At 40.2% G+C, this 27,175-nt stretch overlaps 1 protein-coding gene and 1 long non-coding RNA gene across 6 annotated transcripts in view; one reads left to right on the top strand and one right to left on the bottom strand.

Annotated features, from left to right (window-relative positions):
• Positions 1-18,608, top strand: part of LOC140496312 (uncharacterized) — a 23,669-nt gene extending 5,061 nt beyond the window's left edge. The window contains exons 2-3 of the long non-coding RNA XR_011964237.1: positions 10,900-11,139; positions 16,559-18,608. This is a non-coding gene — a long non-coding RNA (uncharacterized lncRNA). The remainder of the gene's footprint in view (positions 1-10,899; positions 11,140-16,558) is intronic.
• On the bottom strand, positions 11,888-27,175 carry cox4i1 (cytochrome c oxidase subunit 4I1). 5 transcript variants are annotated; one of them, XR_011964236.1, is made up of 6 exons: positions 22,079-22,125; positions 21,831-21,910; positions 19,337-19,501; positions 15,315-15,446; positions 14,439-14,548; positions 11,888-12,154 (listed from the first exon to the last, which is right to left on the bottom strand). XR_011964236.1 is itself a non-coding variant. In XM_072595908.1 (6 exons), the coding sequence occupies exons 2-6, from the start codon at positions 22,084-22,086 to the stop codon at positions 12,018-12,020; spliced, it is 522 nt and encodes a 173-aa protein (XP_072452009.1). In that variant the 5' UTR covers positions 22,087-22,125; positions 27,092-27,175; the 3' UTR covers positions 11,888-12,017. The 5 variants fall into 5 exon arrangements, 4 of the variants coding, with proteins under 4 accessions (XP_072452009.1, XP_072452011.1, XP_072452010.1 ...); XM_072595908.1 differs by lacking the exon at positions 14,439-14,548 and adding an exon at positions 27,092-27,175; XM_072595910.1 differs by lacking the exon at positions 14,439-14,548 and adding an exon at positions 27,132-27,150.

Raw genomic sequence — 27,175 nt, 5'->3', positions numbered from 1 at the left:
TATTAAGATGACAGATATTGACAAAAAATGTTATCATAGAATCCCTACAGTGTGGAAACAGGCCCTTCAGCCCAACAAGTCCACACTAACCCTCCGAAGAGTAACCCTGAACCTATTACTCTACATTTACCTCTAACTAATACACCTATCCTACACATCTCTGAACACTATGGGCAATTTAGCATGGCCAATTCACCTTATCTGCACATCTTTTGGATTGTGGGAGGAAACCAGAGCACCCAGAGGAAACCCACACAGACACAGGGAAAATGTGCAAATTCCACAGACAATCATCCAGGTCCCTGGCACCATGAGGCAGCAGTACTAACCACTGAGCCACCGTGCCACCCTGGATACACCTCTGGAGGCAGACTATTTGGAAGGGTACTGGAAGAGGTGACCAGAAACAAACAACTCACATGGCTGAGCTAATGGCCCAGGAAAACAGAGTCCAGTGAATCATGCACTTTCTCATCCCACTGTCTTCCTCTTCAGCAGCTTAGATTAGATTAGATTAGATTACTTACAGTGTGGAAACAGGCCCTTCGGCCCAACAAGTCCACACCGCCCCGCCGAAGCGCAACCCACCCATACCCCTACATTTACCCCTTACCTAACACTACGGGCAATTTAGCATGGCCAATTCACCTGACCTGCACATCTTTGGACTGTGGGAGGAAACCGGAGCACCCGGAGGAAACCCATGCAGACACGGGGAGAACGTGCAAACTCCACACAGTCAGTCGCCTGAGGCGGGAATTGAACCCGGGTCTCTGGCGCTGTGAGGCAGCTGAGGCAGACTGCAGCCACTCCAGGTGATAAAAACTAATAAAGGACCGTGGACATGGTAAAACAAAAACAAAAATAGAAATTGCTGGAAAAGCTCAGCACATCTGGCAGCATCTGTGGAGAAAAATGAGAGTTAATGTTTCAGGTTGAGTGACCCTTCCTCAGAACTCAGACTACACTACATGACGCTTAATGCAGAGTCACCACCACAATACTGAGAGAGAAAAGGCTACCACAAGAGCATCTTTTTTAATATAGAGGAGCTTCAGATACACATAAAGATGAAAATGACAGAATCATTTCCTCATTTGACTTTGGGATTGCTTGGAAAGAATACCTCACACTGTCTAGTGGCATGATCATATATTGAGCATGACTTCAATCTGGCATCACATTCAGAATTTTAAGAAAATCTTCAGAGATCCTTGGCCCCCTGGAAGTTAACTCAAACTATTTTCAAAGTTTTGGGAATGCATGAAAAGGTACCAATAGAGCTCTCTCCTGCATACTGAAGTGCAATTCATTGCCAGGCATTTTACCAGCTGCACTTACCATTCTCCATCCAACGTTTCAGAGTTAGAACCTATTCCTATCATAACCACAGGATGGAGATTATTGGAAGAGAAGCGTATTGTATTGGCCACAGTACATTAACATTTCCCAACCACATGTGTAAAGGATCCAGAGCTGAGAGGCATCATATGATTCAAAGATCATTTTAGGCATGCAGGAATATTTTATTACTATTTTATTCATGGGTTTCTCTAATGTACCTCTAAGAGGACTGAAGGCAGTCAGCCAGAATCTATCTACAAGATAACTGTTTCTATAGGAACAAAGGGAGGCCATTTGGCCCATTTTAATGACCAAAATAAATTGGCAAGAAGTACTAAAAGGAGTACAGAGAATTGATCATTTATGATGGATTGTAGCACGTAGACTGTAGTTATCTTACCTGGAATGTAAAACACCCTTGAGAGGGAGCACTGCTGGATTTAATGATAGGAAAAGAAATGGAAAATGTAGGATGCATTGGGGACTGTGGGGCTATAACAATAACAATATTTAAGATAAACATTAAGATTAGACATTTCAAAAGAGTAAATAAGAAACAAAATAATCGGCCATAAGACCATGACATAGTAGAACAGGAGTACACTGTTCAGCCCCTCAATACTGCTCTGCCATTCAGTAGCATCTTGGCTGATCTGACTTTACTCATGTCCACCTTCCTGCACTTTTCCTGTAACCCTTGATTCTCTGCTGATTTAAGCCTTAAATATACACAAGGACTCTGCCTTCACAGCTCTCTTTGCAAGGAGTTCCAAAAACTCTCAATCCTCTCAGAGATCTTAAATTCGCACCCCTTAATTCTGACCCAAAGCGATTCTTAGGGATGAGAACGAAACTAGGGAAAACAAAAGAGCAAGTATTACAGACAAACAAAGAAATGAATCAGAAGTGGAAACATTTAAGGCGATAATTAATAAAGTCCAGGGGAATAAATTCAGTTTCTATGTGTGGGTGTGTGTGATGGAGACAGTTTCAACTGAGTTTAACTCTGCGTCTCTGCTAAGGGATTCCCTGTCCTTCAGATAGTTGACTGCAACATCATAGAAAATGTGAGTATCTGCCTGTTTCTCTCCCATCTTTCAGAACACATGGAAACCTCCACATACAGCAGTTGAATCCTGTCTGGCTCAGCTCATTGTTGAGTTGGTCCATGGTGGGTACTTTCCCCTCTGCTTTCTTCCCTCTCGTATCCCATTGCTCTGCCTATAAATCACTCAATCCCCTCAATTTGACTGCAGTCTGCAGCTCACTCCTGGGTATCTGTTATTCTACACATAATCATCCCGAATCCCCTTGATAATATTCCAATCTGTAACTGACTTCCATTTTTAAGGGACTCTGTACATTAGCCACCTCAATCCTTTGATTAGGTTCCAGTCTGTATCACACTCCTGGGTATCTGTTAACCATTCAATCCAAATCCTGTTAAAATTTCCCACAGTGTTCAGGGATGTGTAGGCGAGGTGCATTAGAGGTAAATGTGGGGAAATGGGTCTGGATGGGTTATTCTTCTGAGGGTCAGTGTGGTCTTGTTGCGCTGAAGGGTTTGTTTCCCCACTGTTGGGGTTATATGAATCACTCAATTAGATTCCAATGTGTAACTCACTGCCATGTATGTGTGACTCGCAACTTTAAAAAACACCCCAAAGCCTTCAATTCTATTCCATTTGGTGGTTTAATTTAGATAAACGCGATGCGCTGCATTTTGGGAAAGCAAATTTTAGCAGGACTCATACACTTAATGGTCAGGTCCGAGGGAGAGTTGCTGAACAAAGAAACTTTTAAGTGCAGATTCGTAGCTCCTTGAAAGTAGAGTAGGAGGTGAATACAATAATGAAGGCAGTGTTTGGTATGCTTTCCTTTATTGATCAGAGTTTTGAGTATATGCATTGAGAGGTCATGTTGCGGCTGGACAGGACATTGGTAAGGCCACTGTTGGAATATTGCATGCAATTGTGGTCACCTTCCTATCAGAAGGATGTTGTGAAACTTGAAAGGGTTCAGAAAAGATTCACAAGGATGTTGCCAGAGTTGGAGGATTTGAGCTACAGGGAGAGGCTGAATAGGCTGGGTTTGTTTTCCCTGGAGCATCAGAGGTTGAGGGGTGACCTTATAGATGTTTATAAAATCATGAGGGGCATGGATAGGATAAATAGACAAAGTCTTTTTCTTTGGGTGGAGGAATCCAGAGCTAGAGGGCATAGGTTTAGTGTAAGAGGGAAAAGATATGAAAGAGACCTAAGCGGCAATTTGTTCACTCAGAGGGTGGTACATGAATGGAATGAGCTATCAGAGGAAGTGGTGGAGGCTAGTACAATTGCAAAATTTAAAATGCAGCTAGATGAGTATATGATTGGGAAGGTTTGGTGGGATATGGGCTAAGTGCTGGCAAAAGAGACTCGAGTAGGTTAGGATATCTGGTCGGCATGGATGGGTTGGACCAAAGGTCTGTTTCCATGCTGCACATCTCTATGACTATGACTAAATAAATTCCACTTGATGGCAAGTACTAGCCTGTGATGACATACCAAGGATGCACAGGAAATAAGGTTAACAGTGAAATCTTAAAAAGGCAAACACTATTCAAAAAAGGGGGGCTCAACAAAAGGGAATACAGAGAGATCAGGAATAAGTTTTAAAAATTGAAGATAAAGAAACCACAACACAAAATGATACAGGAGTTCAAAAAGGAATAGCAAGTTATTTAACAAGCACAAAACTAACTAAGGGAAAATGGGAATAGGTAAAGAGCCACTTATAGATGTACAATTAACTAATGACTGCGAAAAGGCAAAAATATTAATTATTTTGCATTGATATTCACCAGAAAAATAACCTAAATGGTAGGCATTTTTTATACTGGTTCATGGGGTGTGGATGTCATTTGCTAGATCAGAATCAGATCCCTAAGTGCCCCAGAGAAGATAGTGCTGAGCTGCACTCTCCAATCACTGCATCCCTGGCAAGAGGTAGATAATGCTGCCAGGAAAGGAGCTCCAGAATTTTAATCCAGTGACAACTAAGGATATAATCTCAAATCAGTATGGTGTGTGGTTTGGAAGGGAATTACCAGGTGATGTCCTCATGGATTTCTTGTTGCCCTTGTCATAAATGGGAAGCGAAGAAGAGATGAAAAGGAACAGAAATGCACTTAAGGGAGAATGGGGAGAGATCATTAATAAATCTGGATTGACAGAAATCTTGATCTGAATGAATTACCTCCATACATATTAAAAGTGAGAGAAATGTTTGCAGAGACATTGTTAAAACATATTTAAGAATCATTAGAAAACACAGTGCTAGATGACTGGTAGAACAAGTCCAGTAAATTATAGACCAATTATCTTAACTTCAATGATCGGTGTTATGAAGTTGAAGATGTGTACAAGACCTTTAAGAGAGAGTGAATGCTGTTATGATCTGACAGATTACAAGCAACTGTGCATATATAACTAGATGGCAGTCTCATAGTGTACTGGAAATTGAAAATATGTAACATTCAGCTGTGAAATGGATACCTGAGTTTTGGTTGCTGTTTTGACGACAATTCAAATTTAAGCAATCAATTTAAATGATATCCAGGATACTAAAACCAGTTGAGATGGATTTATTGTTTTGCCAACATCGAATCAATGAGACGAACTGATGTTGGGGATATAAAAATAGATATTTTGAAAATTGGGAAGAGAGTAATTGCCATCAAGACAAACCTAAGAAATTAGGAAACACTCTCTATCAAGGGTACCTTTTCACATGAAACACACTCACAGTAAAAAGAAAGACAATGACCCAGAGAATTCAGCAGCTGGAAGAGTGAAGTCACAGAAGATGACAGCGCCTGTGTGATTTTGAAATTAAGTTGATGTAATTTTAATAAGTGTCTTATTGGAAGAGCATCTTGTCATAGAGTTGGAGGCAGGTAATAAGCAATTAAAAGAAAAGGGGACTTAGATTTGTGAATAGTTATTGTTTAATGTTCACTTTTAGAGTTAAATAATAAATTGATGTTACTTTCTTTAAATAGTGGAATTTGGGAGTTCGCTGGCATTCATATTTTAACAGATAACAAAGCGAGGTGAGCTTTTCTGGGTGTCTGGGCTTCATTAACCTTCATGTCGTAACATAGGAAACATAATTTTAGTCCTTATTTAAAGATCTCATGGAAAATTATAAAGAACCTGAGAATATAATACAGTAATCAGCACAGATTTCAAAAGAGGTCAAACTTAACCAACCTTATTGAATCAGTTTAAGTAACAGAATAAGGAAGCACAATGCAGTAGGCATAATAAATTCTGATTTTCAAACTAATTTCAATATAGTAAAGACTTCCATGCTAATAGACTCATGATGCAAGCAAGAACATAGAGTCAGTGAACATGGCAGCAGAGCAATTAGCAACCTGTCTCCTTACTGAAAAAACAATGTGTTACACAAAGTTCCATAAGACTGGCAAAAGTTGTGAATTAGTCTTGCCTAAAGCTACTCATTATTTACACAGGAGTTGGATGTATAGTCCTAAAATTTTTATATGTTAACAAATTGGGGGTTTAAATAATAGAGAACAGCAACAAATTACATCAAGACATGAACAGATTGTAGGGTTATTGCAAACGAAACGTAGGGGCTCTGGAAATAAGGTAGTCACTGAGCTCATTAAAAAATTATGGGGAACTTTCTTCAGAGATTGGAAATTTCTATTGCAACAAGTAGTTGAGGCATAGATGTTTCAGGAGCAAGTGGGATAATCCAATGGAGAAAAGAACATGTGGATATAAAACTATTGTGCTTAACAGCTTGTTTGTACTACAAGTACTTGTGCAGCGTGATGAAATGTTTGTGTCAACTCTGAAATTGTTGTCCAATTAGTTCCAGTTTCATGTTCTAATCCCATAGCCCTGCAAGAGTATCTCACTATGATTTTCTTTAAGGCTCACTGGTGAAGATTTCAATCCTAATGTGAGAAAAATCACAAGTGGTAGTCAGTACCTCATGTTGTCGCACAAATGAGTCACCTTTGATGTAATATTTAGTTGTCATGCCCCACTGAGATATTTTTTAAAAACTCATTAATTGGCTACATTTTTACAAGCATATTACTAGTTTCAAAATGCCATCTCCAGTAATTGAATTTGACAAAACAACTAAAGCAATAGCTGGAATATCAAATGCACTTTGTTAGTAATTAAGGAGCTTTACAGTTGCAAAGAATCTTGGTTGCATCACAAACAGAAGACCCACTCCAGATTTATACACTTTAGTTGGATATTAATATGAATTTATATCGGATCTTTAATGTTAAAGACTTCCCAATGTATTTTGAAGAAATAGAGGTACCAAGCTGAGCCAAGAAGAATTACATTTAAAAAACTTGAGAATATTTTTTTTTAAAAGCAGCTTGTGATTATTTAAAGCAGAAATTCCAGAGAGTAGGGATAAAACAATTTAAGGTTACACCATCAGTGAAATTAACGGAGTGGAAACCTATAGAAAACCAAAAAATAACAAGGAGATAAGGCAAGACTTTACAAAGTTTCAGAGTACTGTCACCAAAGAGTCAACATCCAGTTTAGTTTAAAAATTCTAAACAAGGATTTTAAACTGATTGTGTTGTCAGAGAAGAAACCAGAAGAAATCATATCATTAGGTAAAGTTAGTCAAACCTGAAAACAAAACGTGCTGGAGATCACAGCTCTATGGAGAGAAAGCAAGCTGATGTTTCGAGTTATCTACACTCAGAATGTTAGCTTATTTTCTCTCCCTGATGCCTGACCCACTGTGATTTCCAGCATTTTTTGTTTTCAGTTCAGATTCCAACATCTGCAGTAATTTGCTCCGAGCCTCTCAAACTTGTTCTGCAATATTTGGTAATAGGTGATTGGGACAGGAAGCTGTATTTTGCACCTTTGGACATCAACAATTGTGCATTGAAATTGAAGCTGCAACTGGTATAAACCAGGAAGGGTTTCAGTGGTAAAGGGACTGAAGTCACAGAACCTTGCAGCTCATAATGCATGCGCTCAGCTTTTGAAAGGGCTGTTATGCTTAGTCATTTTTGTTTGCTCTAGCTATCTAAATCTCATGGATGTAAATTTGCTTGCTGAACTGGAAGGTTCGTTTCCAACATTTCGTTGCCATACTAGGTAACATCATGAGTGAGCCTCCAGTGAAGCGCAGCTGCTGTTATGTCCCACTTTCTATTTATTTGTTTAGGTTTCCTTGGGTTGGTGATATCATTTCCTGTGTCGGTGATGTCATTTCCTGTTCTTTTTCTCAGAGGGTGTTAGATGGGGTCCCCCAAATCGATGTGTTTGCTGATAGAAACATGGCATTCCACCCTCTGAGAAAAAGAACAGGAAATGATATCACCAACCCAAGGAAACCTAAACAAATAAATAGAAAGCAGGACATAACACCAGCGCTTCACCAGAGGCTCACTGAAGATGTTACTTAATATGGTGATAAAATGTCTGAAAACGAACCTTCCAGCTCAGTGAGCAAACTTACATGCAGAACTCAACCTGAACTACAAATCTTCTCAGAACTCGTTATTTAAATCTTGTCTTCAAGTACTTTTTCAAACAATTCATAGAATCAGCTTTCACCATATGTTAATTTGACCCTAAGATCCAATTTTTTTCTCGTCGCAATAACTTTATCAGCTCTTTGGAAGTGAGACCAATGTTACAGTTTGTATTTAAAAAGGAAAGCAAGAATATCGTGAACCGCAACATACAAGGTCAAAACGAATAAAATCCATTCAACACAACTTCCAACAACAGAAAATTATCACTTCAATAGGATTATACTTCAAGCTGCTTTAGACTCTCATTTGGACATGAAATCATTTCTATCTCATTTTATTCTTTAGATCAGAAAGTTGAAATAATTCATGTAGAAAACATTCCATTTTATAGCATGTTCGTGTTTTAAATACTATTTTAAATTCATTCTTGGAATCTGGCCATTCTTGGCATTTACTATCTATTTCTAATTGATCTTTTTGGATGCTATCAGCTATGCTTTCACACTGTCCTGACATCTTCATTCATACATGCAGGCCCTTTTGATACTGCATCCCTTGAGAATTGTACTGTTTTAAGTTACTTCCCCATGCTTTTCCTACCAAAATTAATCAACTGTCATTTCTCCACATTAAATTTCATTTGTCATCTACCTGTCCATTCCACCAACTCATCCTTCTGAAGTACAATATGTTCCTCATTGCTTCCACGATTTGTATCATCTGCAAATTTTGAAATTGAGCCCCTACATCATAGAACCACAAAGATTACAGCACAGAAAGAAACTATTCAGCCCATTCCGTCTGCGACTGCTGAGCAAACTAGCCACCAGAGTGTAAAGTCTAAGTCATTAATACATCACAAAAAACATGGATCCCAATACTGAAACACCTCTCCGTTCCTTCTTGGAGCTTGAAAAGTATCTATTAACCACAACCTTTTTACCTGTCACTCAGCCAATTTTGCATTCTTGTTGATACTGCCCCTTTTTTTCCCATGAGGTCTAATTTTCTCTGTTGTGTCACTGTATCAAATGACTTTTGGAAGTCCATGGACATAACATCAACAACATTGCCCCATCAACCCTGACTGTTTTCTCTTCAAAGCTCCAGCTAATTAAAAAAAAACCCTTAACAAATCTAAACTGATTTTCCTTAATTTCTCTGCATGTGTCCACGTCAATATTAACTTTGTCTTGAATTATTTTTAGTGTCTTGGTGTCAGTACAATCTTTACAGCACAGAATGAGGCTATTTGGCCCCATGTCCATTCTAATCAAATACCCATCGATTTAATTTCTATTTTCCAGCACTGGCATGTAGCCTTGTATGCTACAACGTTTTGAATTTTTAATCTAAATAGCTCTTAAATGTCATGAAGGTTCCACCCTCTACCACCCTATCAAGCAGTGAGTTGCAGATACCCAAACCCCTCTAAACCTTCTACCCTAAAATTCTACTCCATGGATGTAGGTTTGCTCATTGAGCTGGAAGGTTCATTTTCAGATGTTTCGTCACCATACTAGGTAACATCTTCAGTGAGCCTCTGGACGAAGCACTGCTGAGGTTTCCTGCTTTCTATTTATGTATCAACAAACATATAGACTTGGACCCCATTTACCACCCCCTGAGAAAAAAAACTTGAAGTGACATCACTGTAGGAAATGAAGTCACCACATGAAATGACGTCACCAACCCAAGGAAACTCAAATATATAAATAGAAAGCAGGAAACATCAGTAGTGCTTAGCCCGGAGGCTCACTGAAGATGTTACCCCTAGTATGGTGGTGAAATGTCTGAAAATGAACCTATCAGCTCAGTGAGCAAACTTACATCCAGAACCTCAACCTGAGCTACAAATCTTCTCAAAACTTGCTAATTCTGCTCTATGGTTACTGACCCCTCTAATATGGGGAAATGTTTCACCCCATCTCCCCTGTGTTTGTGCTTTATAACTAAGTACTGTATACCTCAAGTCAGATTTCCTTCAGCCTTCTTTGTTTAAGGAAAACAACCCCAGTGTAAGTACCCTCTCTCTGTCTTCAGATTAGAATTGCTCTTAACAAGGCATAATCCTGGTGAATCTCTTCTATACCCACTCTAGTGCAATCAGATTCAGCCTTTAGTGTGATGACTAGAGATACACATGTACTCCAGGTGTGGCCTAATTAATGTTACATACAGCTTCACCATAACCACCTTGCTCTCATATGTTATACCTCCACTAATCAAGTAATCCAATGCCTTTCTAGTTACCTTATCTACCTTTCCTTCTGTTTTCAAGAATCTGTGGACATGCACAACAAGGTCCCTCTGAGTCTCTGTACTGCCCAAGGTCCTACATTCAACATGCATTCTCTTGCCTTGTTCATCCTCCCAAAAGCATCATGACACAAGTGTCAGCACTAAGTTGCTCAACCTATCTGACTATTGTTCCTAGAAGTTACTCCACCACTGAAGTTAAACTGGCTGGCTTGTGGTTGTTCAGAGCGCATAGCTGCTGGGCTCAGCTCTGATATACTTTACAGGCAAATAACCTCTCTTGTACCTTGCATGGTACAATTTTGATGTTTTAGAGGGTAAGAAATAAAACTCCCCAACATCACAAGTGATATATGTACATCTAGCCCACCAACATTACAAACATTCACAGAAGCATTTAGTGTCACTCCAAATTATGCAATGTCAATGACTCACATCAAGCTGCTTCAATTGTTCTCATAGCTCAAAAGAAATTATTTACATTAAACAAATGAGAAAAAAACCCACCTTGCTTTCATTTCTGGCAATAGGACTTGAAACTGGCACCAAAACTGAAAGGAATTTCCCCTTCTACCATTATGTGGTGTTATAAAAAATGTTAGAGAATATAAGTCAGTGGTTAGTCCAAGAAAGAGTCTTTAAACACATTGAAAAACTATGTAGAAAAACAGATTGAAGCATTTCAACTCTGTAGTCAAAAAACTGTAACAAAAATTTTTAAGTGTAACAAAATACTTGGGTTTTGTTTATAGGTTCTGCATCTTTAAGAGCCGTGAGGTTTTGCTGCAGCTCTACAAGTCCCTGGTGAGACCACACTTGGAATATTGTGTCCAGTTCTGGTCGCCCTACTATAGGAAAGATACAGAGGCTTTTGAGAGGGTGCAAAGAAGGTTTACCAGGATGGACTGGAGGGCTTGCCTTACGAAGAAAAATTGAATCGGCTCAAACCTTTCTCTCTGGGGAGAAGAAGGAAGAGAGGAGGCCTGACTGAGGTATACAAGATAATGAGCAGAATAGATAGGGTGAATTGCCACAGACTTTCCCTCAGGGCAGGATTGACTGGTATGAGGGGGCATAGTTTTAAGATATTAGGAGAAAGGTTGGAGGAGACATCAGAGGTAGGTTCGTTACGCAGAGAGTTGTGAATGCATTGAATGGGTTGACAGCGGTGCTGGTGAAAGCAGAGTCATTAGAGACATTTAAGCGACTGCTGGACATGCACATGGATAGCAGTGAGTTGAGGGGTGCGCAAGTTAAGTTATTATATTTTAGACTAGGATTAAATGGGCGGCACGGTGGCACAGTGGTTAGCACTGCTACCTCACAGCGCTAGAGACCCAGGTTCAATTCCTGCCTCAGGCGATTCTCTGTGTGGAGTTTGCACGTTCTCCCCGTGTCTGCGTGGGTTTCCTCTGGGTGCTCCGGTTTCCTCCCACAATCCAAAAATGTGCAGGTCAGGTGAATTGCCTGTCGTGTTAGGTGAAGGGGTAAATGTAGGGGAATGGGTGTGGGTGGGTACGCTACGGTGGGTCGGTGTGGACTTGTTGGGCCGAAGGGCCTGTTTCCACACTGTAAGCAATCTAATCTAATCTAATCTAATCTAAATCTCGGCACAACATCATGGGCCAAAGGGCTGTGCTTTTAACTTTAAATTTTAAAATTTTAATCTTGCCCATCTCATCCCTCTCAACCAAAGTTAGAACTACTGCTTTTTAAAAAGATTACAGCTCACAGACAAACTCACATGAACCAGTCAAATTTATTATCAAAATTTTGCAGTTTAACTCTAGACTGTTAAATTTACTTCCTAAACGCACAAGCTAGTATTTGAAATGTTAAACGAGAAATAGTTAAAACGTTCAGTGCACGTTCATTTCTTCCATTTGTTGTGTTCATAATCCCATTTTGAAGCAAAGCCTTGAATTGGATTTATCCTCATGTCCACCATTCTCTTGGTCTGCTTAGCCTTCCATTCATTAGAAAAAGTGTGAGGAACACCCGCACACACTGTGAATAGAAACACACATTAGACCACCGACAATAATGAGACTCTCCAGCTAGAATCTAACACTTCTAAAAGCTGTTCAGCCTTTTAATCAGAAGTTAAATGAGCATAATTGAGAAAGTTACGTATGACCTACTACTGAGATATTTGTATCATCGATAGTCACAGGTGTGGTGATGGAAGACTGGAGGTTGGCTAACATGGTACCACTGTATAAGAAAGGTGGTAAGGACAAGCCAGGGGACTATAGACCAGTGAGCCTGCCGTCGGTGGTGGGCAAGTTGTTGGAGGGAATCCTGAGGGACAGGATGTACATGTACTTGGAAGGGCAAGGACTGATTGGGGTAGTAAACATGGCATTGTGTGTGGGAAATCACAAACCTGATTGAGTTTTTTGAAGAAGTAACAAAGAGGATTGATGAGGGCAGAATGGTAGATGTGATCTACATTGACTTCAGTAAGGCTTTTGACAAGGTTCTCCATGGGAGACTGATTAGCAAGGTTAGATCTCATGGAATACAGGGAGAACTAGCCATTGGATACAAAACTGGCTCAAAGGTAGAAGGCACAGGGAGGTGATAGAGGGTTGTTTTTCAGACTAGAGGCCTGTGACCAGTGGAGTGCCACAAGGATCGATGCTGGGTCCACAACTTTTCGTCATTTATATAAATGATTTGGATATGAGCCTAAGAGGTATAGTTAGTAAGTTTGCAGATGACACCAAAATTGGAGGAGGAGTGGACAGCGAAGAAGGTTATCTCAGATTACAACAGGATCTTGATTAGATGGGCCAATGGGCTGAGAAGTGGCAGATGAAATTTAAATTAGATAAATTTGAGGTGCTGCATTTTCGGAAAGCAAAGGATAGCAGGACTTATACACATAATGGTAAGGTCCTAGGGAGTGTTGCTGAACAAAGAGACTTTGGAGTGCAGGTTCATTGCTCCTTGAATGTGGAGTCGCAGGTAGATAGTGAAGGCGGTGTTTGGTAAGTTTTCCTTTATTAATCAGAGTATTGAGTACAGGAATTGGAAGGTCATGTTGCGGCTGTACAGGACATTGGTTAGGCCACTGTTGGAATATTGCGTGTAATTCTGGTCTTCTTCCTGTCGGATAGATGTTGTTAAACTTGAAAGGGTTCAGAAAAGATTTACAAGGATGTTGCCAGGGTTGGAGGATATGAGCTATAGGGAGAGGTTGAATAGGCTAGGGCTGTTTTCACTGGAGCATCGGAGGATGAGGGGTGATTTTACAGAGATTTATAAAATCCTGAGGGGCATGGATAGGATAAATAGAGAAGGTCTTTTCCCTGGGGTGGGAGAGTCCAGAACTAGTGGGCATTGGTTTAGAGTGAGAGGGGAAAGATAGAAAAGAGACCTAGGGGCAACTTTTTCACACAGAGGGTGGTGCATGTATGGAATGAGCTGCCAGAGGAAGTGGTGGAGGATAGCACAACTGCAAAATTTAAAAGGCATCTAGATAGGTATATGAAGGGTTTGGAGGGATATGGTCCAGGTGGTCGCAGATGGGACTGGGATATCTGGTCAGCATGGACAAGTTGGACAAAAGGGTCTGTTTCCATGCTGTACATTTCTATGACTCTATATAGATATGTAATTCCTCTGCTTGGAAATCTTGCCGGCTTGTTAGTGATTTGACCTTTACCAATGGTAGGATTTCAATTTGTTTTATTATAGGCATGTTTACTTCATAAAGCACATGTGTCACTACAGCAAAGGAAGGGAATATTGACAGTTTTATACAATAGAAAATGTTGCCAGTGATTTTGTTTTGATTTGATGTATTGTAGTCATGTAAAAGAGACCTAAGAGGCAACTTTTTCACGCAGAGGGTGGTACGTGTATGGAATGAGCTGCCAGAGGAAGTGGTGGAGGCTGGTACAATTGCAACATTTAAGGGGCATTTGGATGGGCATATGAATAGGAAGTGTTTGGAGGGATAGGGCCGGGTGCTGGCAGGTGGGACTAGATTGGGTTGGGATATCTGGTTGGCATGGACGGGTTGGACCGAAGGATCTGTTTCCACGTTGTACATCTCTATGTCTCTATGTGTGTGTTAGTACAGTGAAAAGCTTTGTTTGCAAGCGCTACAGGCAGATCAATGTAAGCAGGGGTATACAGATCATAGGGTGTTTAGAAAGAGTGACGCATACAGGCAACAATGCACAGGAGATGCACAGAGCAATATTAAGAAGCTCAACATTATTTGAAATTAGAGAGTCCATTCATCAATCTAATAACAGCAGGGAAGAAACCAGTCCTGAACCTGTTGGTGCATGTGTTCAAGCTTCTGTATCTTCTGCTTGACGGAACAGGTTGTAGGAGTGTGTTACTGGTGTGGTTGTGATCCTTGATGATGTTGATGTTGCAGCCTTTCTGTGGCAATGAGAAGTATAAATGTTCATATTCCTAACTCAATGACATTTTCATATGCCCAGACATTTGGAAATAGAATGAAGTCTTTGACATTGAAATGATGCAGAATTACTATATAGAATATACAGCACATACCCAACCCAGCTCAACAATCCATGTCAGCATTAATGCTCCAATCTGGCCTCAATAATCAGCACAACCTACCACTCCCTGATCTGCTGTACAATCTCCCTTAACCAATCTGTGGCTTGAAAATTTCATTTACACAGAAAATGTGGTGTACTGTGACATGACAAGGAGTCCACAGCCTAAGGCTAATGCTCCGGAAACATAGGTTCAAATCTCTCCAAGGCAACTGGTGGAACTTGAATTCAATGAATAAAGATCTGGAATTGCAAGCAAGTCACAGTAATGGTGAGCACGAAAATACTGACTGTCATAAAAAGTGATTCGGTTCACTAAAATCCTTTTCGGGAAGGAAATCTGCCATTGTATCCTGGTCTTGCCTGCAAGGGACTCAGATATAACAATGCCTGATTTTTACCTGACCTCTGAAATGGTATAACAAGCCAGTCCGTTCAAAGACAGTTGACGATGGACAACACTATCATCCCAGGAAAATAATGAAGAAAAATAAAATTTGAAAAATGCCTTGATTTGTAAGCAAACTGCAGCGTCAAACCAGTCTTCCCAATACAGGGTATCATTCAGTGCCATCATTTACATAACTTCACTAATCTTATGCAGCTGACTTAGCTTCACTTACCATACATTTTCTGCCAGGCAAAATACAGTCCAGTTAAACCTAACAGGAATAAAGTTCCACCAATAATAGATTTCCATTCATTTGATCCCTCGCCCATTTCCACAAAGCTTTGGTGAAAGCGAATGCGATATACTGAAGAAATAAACAAAAACTATCTGAATAAGAATTTGGTTAGAGCTTTAATATAAGTGAACAAAATGAGAAAACATTTGATGAAATAATAAGAAACTGCTTCCGACGGCAGTCAGAAACCATTGGACGCCTTATTTACCAGATGAACGAGAGCCACAAAGAGAAGTTATTTTGTAATGCAGCACATTATGAGCTGGAACAGACTGCCTGAAAGGATGGTGGAAGCAGATTTAATAACTTTCAAAAGCAAATAGGATAAATAATAAAGGGGAAAAAGTTACATTGCTGAAGAAATAAGGCAATGGGAATAAGACTACCCCAAAAACAATTTCAGGAAGCCAGCACAGGTGCACTGGGTCAAATGACCATCTTTAGTTCTGCATTACTCTACGCTTAAAACCAAAATGCAATAAAGTATAGTTACACAATCAATATGTTCTGAAGACAACTTTATTCACTTCCACCTGCTTGTTAGAAGTTATTTTGTTTGTGTGCCAGGCTACTAGAAAAGAAAAGGCCATGCGTGGGTCAGGTATTGCACTTGAGGAGAGATGGAGAAGAATTTTGCATTTTGTCTCAATGTAAGGGCTCTTCACTTTGAAGAATCAATTAATTATCACCAAAAGCCCTGGAACAAGTTCATAACCATTGCCCAATACACTATTTCCACTGGGTGAGGGTTCTAGAATTAGGGGGAATAACTTGACAATTAGGGCTAAACCATTTGGGAGCAATATTAGAAAGCACTTCTACACAGAAAGGGTGATAGATGCTTTGAACACTATTTCACAATTGGCAGTGGAGGCTAAGTCAGTTGTCACTTGGAAATCTGAGCTAGACAAATTTTTGTCAAGCAAAGGCCTTAAACAATATAGGCCAAAAGCAGATAAATGGAGTTATAAATCAGCAATAATCTTACTGAATGGAAGAACAGGTTTGAGCAGCTAAATAGTGTACTTTTGTTCCTATACATCTAATTCTTAGAACCACAAAGGAGAAAGAACTTCAGAGAAGCAAACAAAAAATGCAGTGGATTTTAAAAATCAGCTGCCACACAAATATTTCAAAATATGTAACCAAGTAATTGTCTTTTTTTTAATTTCATATTTCAGTTATGATTTGGAAAGAAGCCTGAAAATTAAATATCAAATTAAGGATACATTTGACTGATGAAAAGGGGTAGAAAGGTAGGACACAAATAAGTGTTCAGATACTTAGCACAATATCAACAAGAATGAAGGGCGATCCTTTTGAAAGAAAATTTTTAAGATGCTTAATGCTTGATCATTCACCTGACTGGGAAGCATAGAACAGTCTCACAATAAGGAGTCAGCCACTTCCTATTGACATCAGAGCAAATTCTTTTCTACCACAGAGAAGTGTGCATACTTGGTTGTTGGGTATATTCAATGACTGAGATCAATGACTATTTGGAAACCACTGACAATAAGGAACAAGGGAATCGCGCAAGAAGGTGGAGATGAAGCAGGCCAGTCATAGTATATTGAATGGGTGAAAAGACTCAAAAGGCTGCATCGCCTCTGCAAGTTTCTATTTCTTATGTTATTAATCTCATGTCTGCATGTTCCACATTAATGGCCTCCTGGAATTCCCACTCAAAAGGCTTTATAGATCAACCTACATCATGTGGACTGCAATGATTCAAGAAGGCAGCTCACCACCACTCTCTCAATAGCAACTTGAGGCAGACAATAAAATGCTGAACAGCCAGCGACGTCCACGTTCCACGAGTGAATAAAAACAAATGGTTTGCAATTACTGAGGACAGTTAAAACATCAACTTTGATTCAAATGAATCCTATCTGAATATTACTGGAGGGATGAACTGAGTGGAGGATCAACTGTAAAACATTGACAAGATTATCAAAAATTATTTTGGTTGTGGTCGTTGTTCTGTTTAAATGCACAGCTTTAACATTCTGCAATTAGTATTGAAAATCATCTGTATACCTGCAGTTATTCAAATATAATATATATAATTCATTGAGCTTGAGCAATTTTAAGGCCTATCGATCTAAATTCCAAGCCTAGCTAGCGGGCTACAAGGTGCAGGACAAGGAAAATTCACAGTAATGGAAATGGAAATACTTTGAAGACAGTGCATTGTTCTTGAAAACCATCAGCACATCATCGATAGGCTGACTGCTGTCATTCAACTCTGTGAAATTCTCTGAACTTAGAGTCAGAGTCATAGAGATGTACAGCATGGAAACAGACTCTTCGGTCCAACTCATCCATGCCAACAGATATTCTAACCTAATTTAGTCCCATTTGCCAGCACCTGGCCCATACCCCTCTGACCCGTTCCTATTCGTAGATCCATCCAAATGCCCTTTAAATGTGGCAATTGTACCAGCCTCCATTACTTCCTCTGACAGCTCATTCCATACATGCACCACCCTCTGCATGAAAAAGTTGTCCCTTAGGTCTCTTTTATATCTTTCCCCTCTCACCCTAAACCTATGCCCTCTAGTTCTGGACCCCCCAACCCCAGGGAAAAGACTTTGCCTATTTATCCTATCCATGCCCCTCATGATTTTATAAACCTCTATAAGGTCATCCCTCAGCCTCCGTCACTGCGGGGAAAACAGCCCTAACTTATCCCAAGAATACTTAATACTGTCGAATGAATCTACCCCAAAATAGTACTATGATGCCAGGTGATGATGGATTGAACTTCTGTAATGGTCTCCACAGTCAAATAGCCCATTAATCATCAAGACTCACAAAGAAGTACTTGGTCAATTAAGGTTCAGTAGAGACAGACACAGCAAACTGACTATGATGACTAATTAAGCTTGCCTACTGGAATGGGTCTTATGGCACAATGCTATTGCCCCTGTTTCGGGGCTACAAGTTACAAGTTCAAGACCACCCTGGCCCAGAGATGCGCCAAAGTATGTCCCAATACGCTGGATGAAAATATATCAAGCAATCAGGGAATGTGGCACAATGGGCCAGAAGGTCCAGGTTCAACTCCTAATTATCCCAGTTGTATATCAAAGCAGGTCGATTAACTTTCGTGGTGAAGATCTGGATCTCTAACTGTCAATCAGAGAATGAAACTTTCAGGGTAGCAATATTTAGAGTTGTGTCATAACATGTCCAAATAGGCTGATAATTTTAAATACAGAAACATTTATTGACACAAAAGCAGAAATTGATGGAAAACTCAGCCGATCTGGCAGCATCTGGAGACAGAGTTAACAGAATGAGTTCTGATGAAGGGTGGCTAGACTCAAAACTTTAACCCTGTTGTACCCCACAGATGCTGCCAGGCCTGCTAAGTTTCTCCAGCAATTTTTGTTTTTATTTCAGATTACTAGCAGATTTTTGTCTTATTTTAGTGAAACATTTACTGACACTGGAGTTGGGTAATAGAGATAGGACCTATACAGTTATGGTATTTCACTATGAACAAATCTAAAACTGAGTAAAGACTGACTTCTATCTATTTCTTCACCAAATAGATATCAGGAATTTGACATCTGAGACAGGTTTGTGCCTACAGAGATTTCTCAGCACCTTCAGGCATGGTGAAAACAATCGATAACTTTAAAATGCTTCCGTTGCCAGTGAATGAGGCTCAAGACATACTAACATGAGCTTTCAGACCTTGATTCTGGATATTAATAATTCAAGTAAACAGATCTCTTCCTTGAGTATATTCATGTCCTGTACTAAGCAAAGCCACCTAGCAATCCATGCAGTCAAATCATAAGTGAATGGAGCAAAATCAGTCTCCATCCTCTCTTGCCCCACATTCTCCTCCATAATTAATTACTCCGCATTCTCCCTCCTCAACTACTCCCACTACTCAGACAGGTTCAATGCCAACATACAGTTTATACACCATTTCAGTTACTTACACTTCAGCTTCTCATCAGTGGAAAGAGAAACCCAAGAACTTTTCTCCTTCTCCTTCAGGGACTTTTGATCTCTGGACAGTTGTTCCACAAAGTCAACAGCAGTAAGTGGTTCATCTTTACGATCATAGTAAGGTGAAAGTGAACATGCTCCAACTTTTGCTACACCTACAGAAAACCAGGACATTTCTCAATTACATCAGCACACAATAACATTAAAAACAGGCATACACACCCACAAAGGAAAAGCAGTGTTAAAAATATTTCTGATCACCTCATGGGTTTCCTTCTGTAGTATTTTGATAAATATCTGTAAATCTTGGTTAAAATATGCTGAAACCAGTTATTTATCATACAGTTCAGTATTCACATCACTTGCAAAGAGTGCTAAGCAAAAGCCTCTGGCTAAATTATAATTTAGTGACTAGTTTCACTTGCGTTTTATCATCTGCTATATTCAGTCTATAAGTTAATGATTGTAGTGATTTTCCTGCTATTTGTGTTTTTGATAAGATTGTATTTTGATAAGAATGCTAGAGTTTCTGATCTACATTTACAATCGAAATATGGATTTCCAACATAAGTTCAGGTTTCCTTAACACACTAAAAATATAATGGAGCGTACAATATAGAAAAGGGCTTGAAAAGTCAATTTAATTTAAATGTAAAACTTGATGTTTTCCACATTGTGCTAATACATACAAGATTTTAAAAAAAGGACTGAAAGAGGAAGATACTTAGAATGAAGAAGATTAATCACTTTTAGTATCCAGACAGGTAAATGTGGTAAAACAATTGAAGCAGGAGAATATAGGCAGAACACTATAATATATCTTGAGATTATGGTTTTGTCAGTCCACATTTAGATTACTTAATTCTGTGCACTGCACTGCACAAAAGCACTGAAGCACATTTAGCATACATTTCAAAAGGTCCACAAAAGAACAAAATTTATTGCAATTACAATGATGACACACTGGATTTCGTGATTAGAGATGTTCAAGGATTACTGTCTAAAACGGAAAAGTAAAGGTGGTCCCGAGCAGTTTGCATGAAAGATGAAATAGTGCAAATAAGAATCCAACAACCACACCTTGACGGCATTTTAAATTAGTATTTGGAAACCCAGCTTTGAACATCTGGCTAATGAAGTAGATACAAAATGATTAGAGATATACACTCTGTGCAATTGGATACTGCAGAGTTAAAATATTCAAACAGATGTCCAGTCCTTGTGAGTATGTTACTTTTCAGGTCTGTCAACAGAATAATTTCTTTTAAACACAGGTACCATTCTCATGATACACTCATTGCAAATTTAAGATTAGGATGTTAGCTGTGCATGTGGTAGGAGTTGAGTGATGTTAACCCTGTCGTAGGTAGTATTTCAACTCCAAAAGACAATGTAAAGGGTTCTCAATAACGCTCAGACAAGCTTACGCACCCTCATACTGACTCAAAATACCCGCAAAGGCTACACACAAGTTACAGCATCTTCATAGCTGCACAAAAAACAAAAGCACTGCACCTTAATCACCTGCCCAAATCAAAACCATTGAAGAGTATTAGCAGTACAAAGATAAACTATTTCCACTGTTTGAAGATTCTAGAACTAAGAGGCCAAACCTAAAAATGAGGGCCAGACTGTTCAGGGGAGGAGTTAAGAAACATTCCGACACAGTAGGGGTGGCAGTGGTTTGGAACTCTCTTCCACAAATGACAGTTGATGTTAGATCAGTTATTAATTTTAAATTAGAGATTTTAGATTAAAGTTTTGTTACTAAAGGATATGGGCCAAGGTGAATTATACGGAGTTGGGCCAATATGGAATATGGAATTAAGCTATGGATCGGCCATGATCTCATTGAATGGAGGGACAGACTTGAGGGGCTGATTGGCCTGCTCCTAAGTACCACTGTCTCTGCTATAAAGATTAGCAATTGTAAGGTTATCTTTTTTCAAATCAAAACACATTTCAAACTTTCAGCACAGCTATAATTCACTCGCTGAACACTGACATAAGTATGCAAATTTTGACTGAATAAAGTTAGCTAAACACTTTGACTATTAATCCAAGCTCTATACAACTGGCTCCTTGTTTTAATTTAGGCATCTTTTCAAAAAGGTTAGGCACAGAAATATCTAGACTAATTTTGATGCAAATATGCTGCGACTGCTCCTTCACAAAGTGAAAGGAGAGGTATCTCAGTAAATTATGGATAGCTGAAATTTACCTGGCAAAGGTCAATAAAATATTATAAAATGTGGTATCACCCAAAACATAATCAATTTTATGGTATATAGACAATATACATTGTATTAAAACCAAACAAACCTTATTGAAATCTTATCTGTTACCAAAACATGCAACATTAAGGTTGTGAATTAAGACGAAGAATCAGCAATGGAGATTCAGAATATGCAAACAATCAATATTGGATCATCAAATGTAGCACTAGAATTTAGATCCTCCAACCACAATTGTTTTACAACTTACTACGTCCACGGGCTTGGATACAAACAGAAGTAGAAATTCCACACTTGGTGATCAGGCTCCGAGCTCTTAAAGTCAACATTCTGCAAAGATTTTACAAAGAACATTTGTCAGAGTCGTGTGTCTGTCAGTGACACAATAGAAAGTTTTATAAAGTAAAAGTCTGAAGCATCAAGTACACCACGTAGTTCCAGTTCCAAACTACCAACGCTTTAACAATTCACAATCAAGGCCAAAGTTCTAAAGATCACCTTTTCATAAAAAAGTGGAAGACCAATGTTGAGAAATGAAGATTCACCTGTAAAACCAAAACTCAACATATTAAATACATCCAGTCACATTCATAATTCCAAGCTTCTTCCATTAATGAAAAAGTCATAGAGATGTACAGCATGGAAACAAACCTTTCAGTCCAACTCATCCATGCTAACCAAATATCCTAACCTAATCTAGTTCCATTTTCCAGCACTTGGCTCAGATCCCACTAAACCCTTCCTATTCATATATCCATCCAGATGCCTTTTAAATGGTGTAATTGCACCAGCCCCCACCACTTCCTCTGGCAACTTATTCCACATACACACCACCGTTTGCATGAAAACGTTGCCCCTGAGGTCCCTTTTATTTCCTTCCCCTCTCACCCTGAACCTAGGTAAACAAAGGCTGGAGCGGTCAGGAAATGCTCTTCGTACTGAAACCTGGGATTGAACCAGGGACCAGTAAATCTTCAGTCTAACGCTCTCCCAGGTCAAATTTTGCACCTTAACAACTTCATTACAAGAGTTGTAAGCTGTAGAGCTAAAGATCATTATTGACATTGATCAATTACATATAACTCCTCAGAGATTAAGTGTAATGAATAATGGTTGAAAGTAATGTAAGGGACAGGGAAACCTCTCACAGCCTGACCACAATCACTTCCTCGATTGTCCTCCCTTCTAAATTCAGAAAAACCTTCCAGTTTTACTGCAGACTACTTAACCATGGTCTTATAGCAAAGTAAAGGTATGTGTAAATACACAAAAATATAACACACATAATCTGAGCATTCAGATTAATAAACATCAAATGCAATTCTTGCAAGGTAACTTTATGTTAGCAATAGATATCTGCAGCAGAGTTGTAAAGAAAACCCTGTATTGACTTATGGATAATTTTAGACAGACACCCATGCTAAAGTGAAATTATATTGTAACGTTCCTATACAATCCAGTGTGTCCAGTTTAATCATTTCGCCAAAAGATCTACTGTAATAAATTATAATTATTTGATTCTGTGATTTTTCATTTCCCAATTTACATGTAATTCATTTGAACTGACACTTGTAGCTCACACTTGGTAGACTAGACCACAATCATTAAAAAAGGTACTATAATAAAGACAGAGGTAAATAATCCTGTAAAATTAACATCCATCATGGTTCTAGGGCAACAAAGCAAAATTAAATTGCAAAATGCATGCCAGCAACAAATAAGCAATAACTGCACAGAAGAATTCCTGATTCAATGTGTGGATGTACCTACTAGAGAAAGTGTAAAACCTGATCTACTCTTGGGAAATAAGGCAGGGAAGATGACTGAGGTATCAGTGGGGAACCACTTTGGGGCCAGCGACCATAATTCTATTGGTTTTAAAATAGTGATGGAAAAGGATAGACCAGATCTAAAAGGTGAAGTTTGAAACGGGAGGAAGGCTAATTTTGATGGCACTAGGCAAGAACTTTCAAAAGTTGATCGGGAGCAGATGTTCACAGGTAAAGGGACGGCTGGAAAATGGGATGCCTTCAGAAATGAGTCCAGAGACAGTATATTCCTGTTAGGGTGAAAGGAAAGGTTGGTAGGTGTAAGGAATGCTGAATGACTGAAGAAATTGAGGGTTTAGTTAAGAAAAAGAAGAAAGCATATGTCAGTTATAGACAAGATAGATCGAGTGAATCCTTAAAAGAATATAAAGGCAGTAGGAGTATACTTAAGAGGGAAATCAGGAAGGGAAAAAATGGAACATGAGATAGCTTTGGGAAATAGAGTTAAGGAAAATCCAAAGGGTTTTTACAAATGCATGAAGGACAAAATGGTAACTAGGGAGAGAATAGGGTCCCTCAAAGATCAGGAAGGCAGCCTTTGTGTGGAGCCGCAGGAGATCGGGGAGATATTAAACGAGTATTTTGCATCAGTGTCACTGTGGAAAAGGACATGGAAGATATAGAACATAGCAAAACAGATTATGACATCTTGAAAAATGTCCATATTACAGAGGGGGAAGTGCTCGATGTCTTGAAATACAAGAGTGGGTACATTCCCAAGGACCTGATCAGGTACGCCCTCAAACTCTGTGTGAAGCTAGGGAAGTGATTGCTGGGCCCCTCACTGAGGTACTTGTAGCATTGATAGTCACAGGTGAGGTGCCGGAAGACTGGAGGTTGGCTGACTTGATGCCACTGTTTAAGAAGGGTGGTAAGGACAAGAGAACTATAGATCATTGAGCTTGACGTTGGTGGTGGGCAAGTTGTTGGAGGGAATCCTGAGGGACAGGATGTACATGTATTTGGAAAGGCAAGGACTGATTAGGGATTGTCAACATGGCTTTGTGCATGGGAAATCACGTCTCACAAACTTGATTGAGTTTCTTGAAGATGGAACAAAGAGGATTGATGAGGGCAGAGTAGTAGATGTGATCTATATGGACTTCAGGAAGGCATTCAACAAGGTTCCCCATGGGAAACTGGTTAGCAAGGTTAGATCCCATGGAATACAGGGAGAACGAGCCCTTTGGATACAGAACTGGCTCAAACGTAGAAGACAGAGGGTGGTGGTGGAGGGTTGTTTTTCAGACTGGAGGCCTGTGACCAGTGGAGTGCCACAAGAATTGGTGCTAGGTCCACTACTTTTAGTCATTTATATAAATTATTTGGATGTGAACATAGAAGGTATAGTTAGCATGTTTGCAGATGACACCAAAATTGGAGGTGTAGTGGACAGCAAAGAAGGTTACCTCAGATTACAATGGGATCTTGATCAGATGGGCCAATGGACTGAGGAGTGGCAGATGGAGTTTAATTCAGATAAATGCAAGGTGCTGCATTTTGGGAAAGTACGTCTTAGCAGGACTTATGCACTTAATGGTAAGGTTCCAGGGAGTGTTGCTGAACAAAGAGACCTTGGTGTGCAGGTCATAGCTCCTTGAAATTTGAATTGCAGGTAGATAGGATAGTGAAGAAGGCATTTGATATGCTTTCTCTTATTGGTCAGAGTACTGAATACAATTTGGGAGGTCATGTTGCGGCTGTACAGGACATTGGTTAGGTCACTGTTGGAATATTGTGTGCAGTTCTGGTCTCCTTCCCATTGGAAGGATGTTGAGAAACTTGAAAGGGTTCAGAAAAGATTTACAAGGATGTTGCCAGGATTGGAGGATTTGAGCTTTAGGGAGAGACTGAATAGGGTGGGGCTGTTTCCCGTGGAGCATTGGAGGCTGAGGAATGACCTCATAGAGGTTTATGATATCATGAAGGGCATGGATAGGATAAACAAAGTCTTTTCCCTGGGGTGGGGGAAGTCCAGAACTAGAGGCATAGGTTTAGGGTGAGAGGGGAAAGATATAAAAGAGACCTAAGGGGCAACTTTTTCACACACAGGGTGGTACGAGTATGAAATGAGCTGCCAGAGGAAGTGGTGGAGGCTGGTACAACTGCAACATTTAAAAGGCATCTGGATGGGGATATGAATAGGATATGGGCCAGGTGCTAGCAGGTGGGACTAGATTGGGTTGGGATATCTGGTCGGCATAGATGAGTTGGACAGAAGGGTCTGTTTCCGTGCTCTACATCTCTATGACTCTATGAGGAAGGAGCAGATATTTGGAGTAGACTTTATCATTTCAGTGTACTTTCTTCCTAAATCAAAAAAAGGCTGCAGTATTGTGTTGGGCAGCACTGCCTACCTACACCTGTTTCTATGACTTCAACTGGGGCTGTTGTAGACAACTCATGTTGCCAGCATCTAGGGTGAAAGGTCAAAGTGCATATAATGGATGATCCATTAGCTATGCCTGCAATTTAACCTCAATAAAATATCAAAAGATTAATAAATATTTCAAATGTCAACTGCTAATTATGTAACGAATTCTAGTTTGAAGATTTAAAATAATCCTGACAAATACTTATGCTCTGCTCTCAAATCTTGCACTCCAACCTTATTATTAGTCGATAATTGTACTGAAAGTATCGTCATTCTTTCAAACATGATCTGTTCAGAAAACCCGCTGACATCAGATTAGCCTGGGGGAACTAAGGAATGATTATATCAGATGAGCAGGGTTTCAGAATAATAATATTTGGTCCATCTCATGATAAACACCTCAGTGCTGGAGAGAGAAAAATACATTTGGCTCCGTAATTCCTTACAATAATACCGACATGTACATCCTGATTTAAGTCGTTAAAGGCTGCAAGAAAAGACAGACAGCTCAATGGCAAATACATAGTTTCACTGTGTGCGATGGGACATCCTCGGGAATTCCAGATATCAAACTGATGAAACTTTTGTGGACCACTTCCAACACCGTTGTGTGACCGACGCTGTGCACATTGCTGCTGATGTTGCCTCACCCAGTGCCCAGAATAACTAACCTCCCTCACCCTGATATAATCGATGTGTTTGGAGCGGGGAAGGAGGGTGGGGTTATTTCAGTTTAATTGCAGTCAGTCCCACCGTGCTGAAGTCGCAGAGTTACTGCCCTCATTGACAGACCTTGTGAAATGGGGCAGTCGGGTCACTGATCACCCCCTCAATGTCCCTCCCTGGGTCAGACAGGCCCGTCCCAATCTCAACCCCCCACGTCCAACCCCAACCCCCTACACCCCCACACCCCCCATACCCCCTACCCCCCCTATACCCCCTACCCACCCTATACCCTATACCCCCTACACACCCTACACCCCCTACCCACCCTACACCCCCTACCCACCCTATACCCTATACCCCCTACCCCCTATACCCCCTACCCCCTATACACCCTACACCCCCTACCCACCCTACACCCCCTACCCACCCTATACCCTATACCCCCTACCCCCTATACACCCTACACACCCTACCCCCTATACACCCTACACCCCTTACCCCCCTACACCCCACGCCCTAGGCCTGAGACCCTGCTCCAGCGGCTCCCGAAGGCGGGAGGGCGGCCACCGCGGATTAAATCCACCGTCGCCACCCCCCGCCCAGGCCGAGGCCCCGGACTGACAGAGAGAGGCGGCCACTCACTCGAGCGATCAGTCACCACAGCAACGGGAAAGCCAGTTACCGAGGGAGGAGAGAGCGGAACTGACGCCACCCCGCCGGAAGTCA

The sequence above is a fragment of the Chiloscyllium punctatum genome, chromosome 26 (assembly GCF_047496795.1).
Source record: "Chiloscyllium punctatum isolate Juve2018m chromosome 26, sChiPun1.3, whole genome shotgun sequence".
Lineage (NCBI taxonomy): Eukaryota > Metazoa > Chordata > Chondrichthyes > Orectolobiformes > Hemiscylliidae > Chiloscyllium > Chiloscyllium punctatum.
This window is presented reverse-complemented; position numbering and strand designations above follow the sequence as displayed.

Excerpts from the sequence above, each read along its gene's own strand:
- cox4i1 (XM_072595908.1), bottom strand. Across the intron at positions 19,502-21,830 it reads TATCCAAGCCCGTGGACGTA|GTGTAGCAAAAGTTGGAGCA; the intron begins GTAAGTTGTAAA and ends GGTTTTCTGTAG. Across the intron at positions 15,447-19,336 it reads CACTGATGAGAAGCTGAAGT|TATATCGCATTCGCTTTCAC; the intron begins GTAAGTAACTGA and ends TTATTTCTTCAG.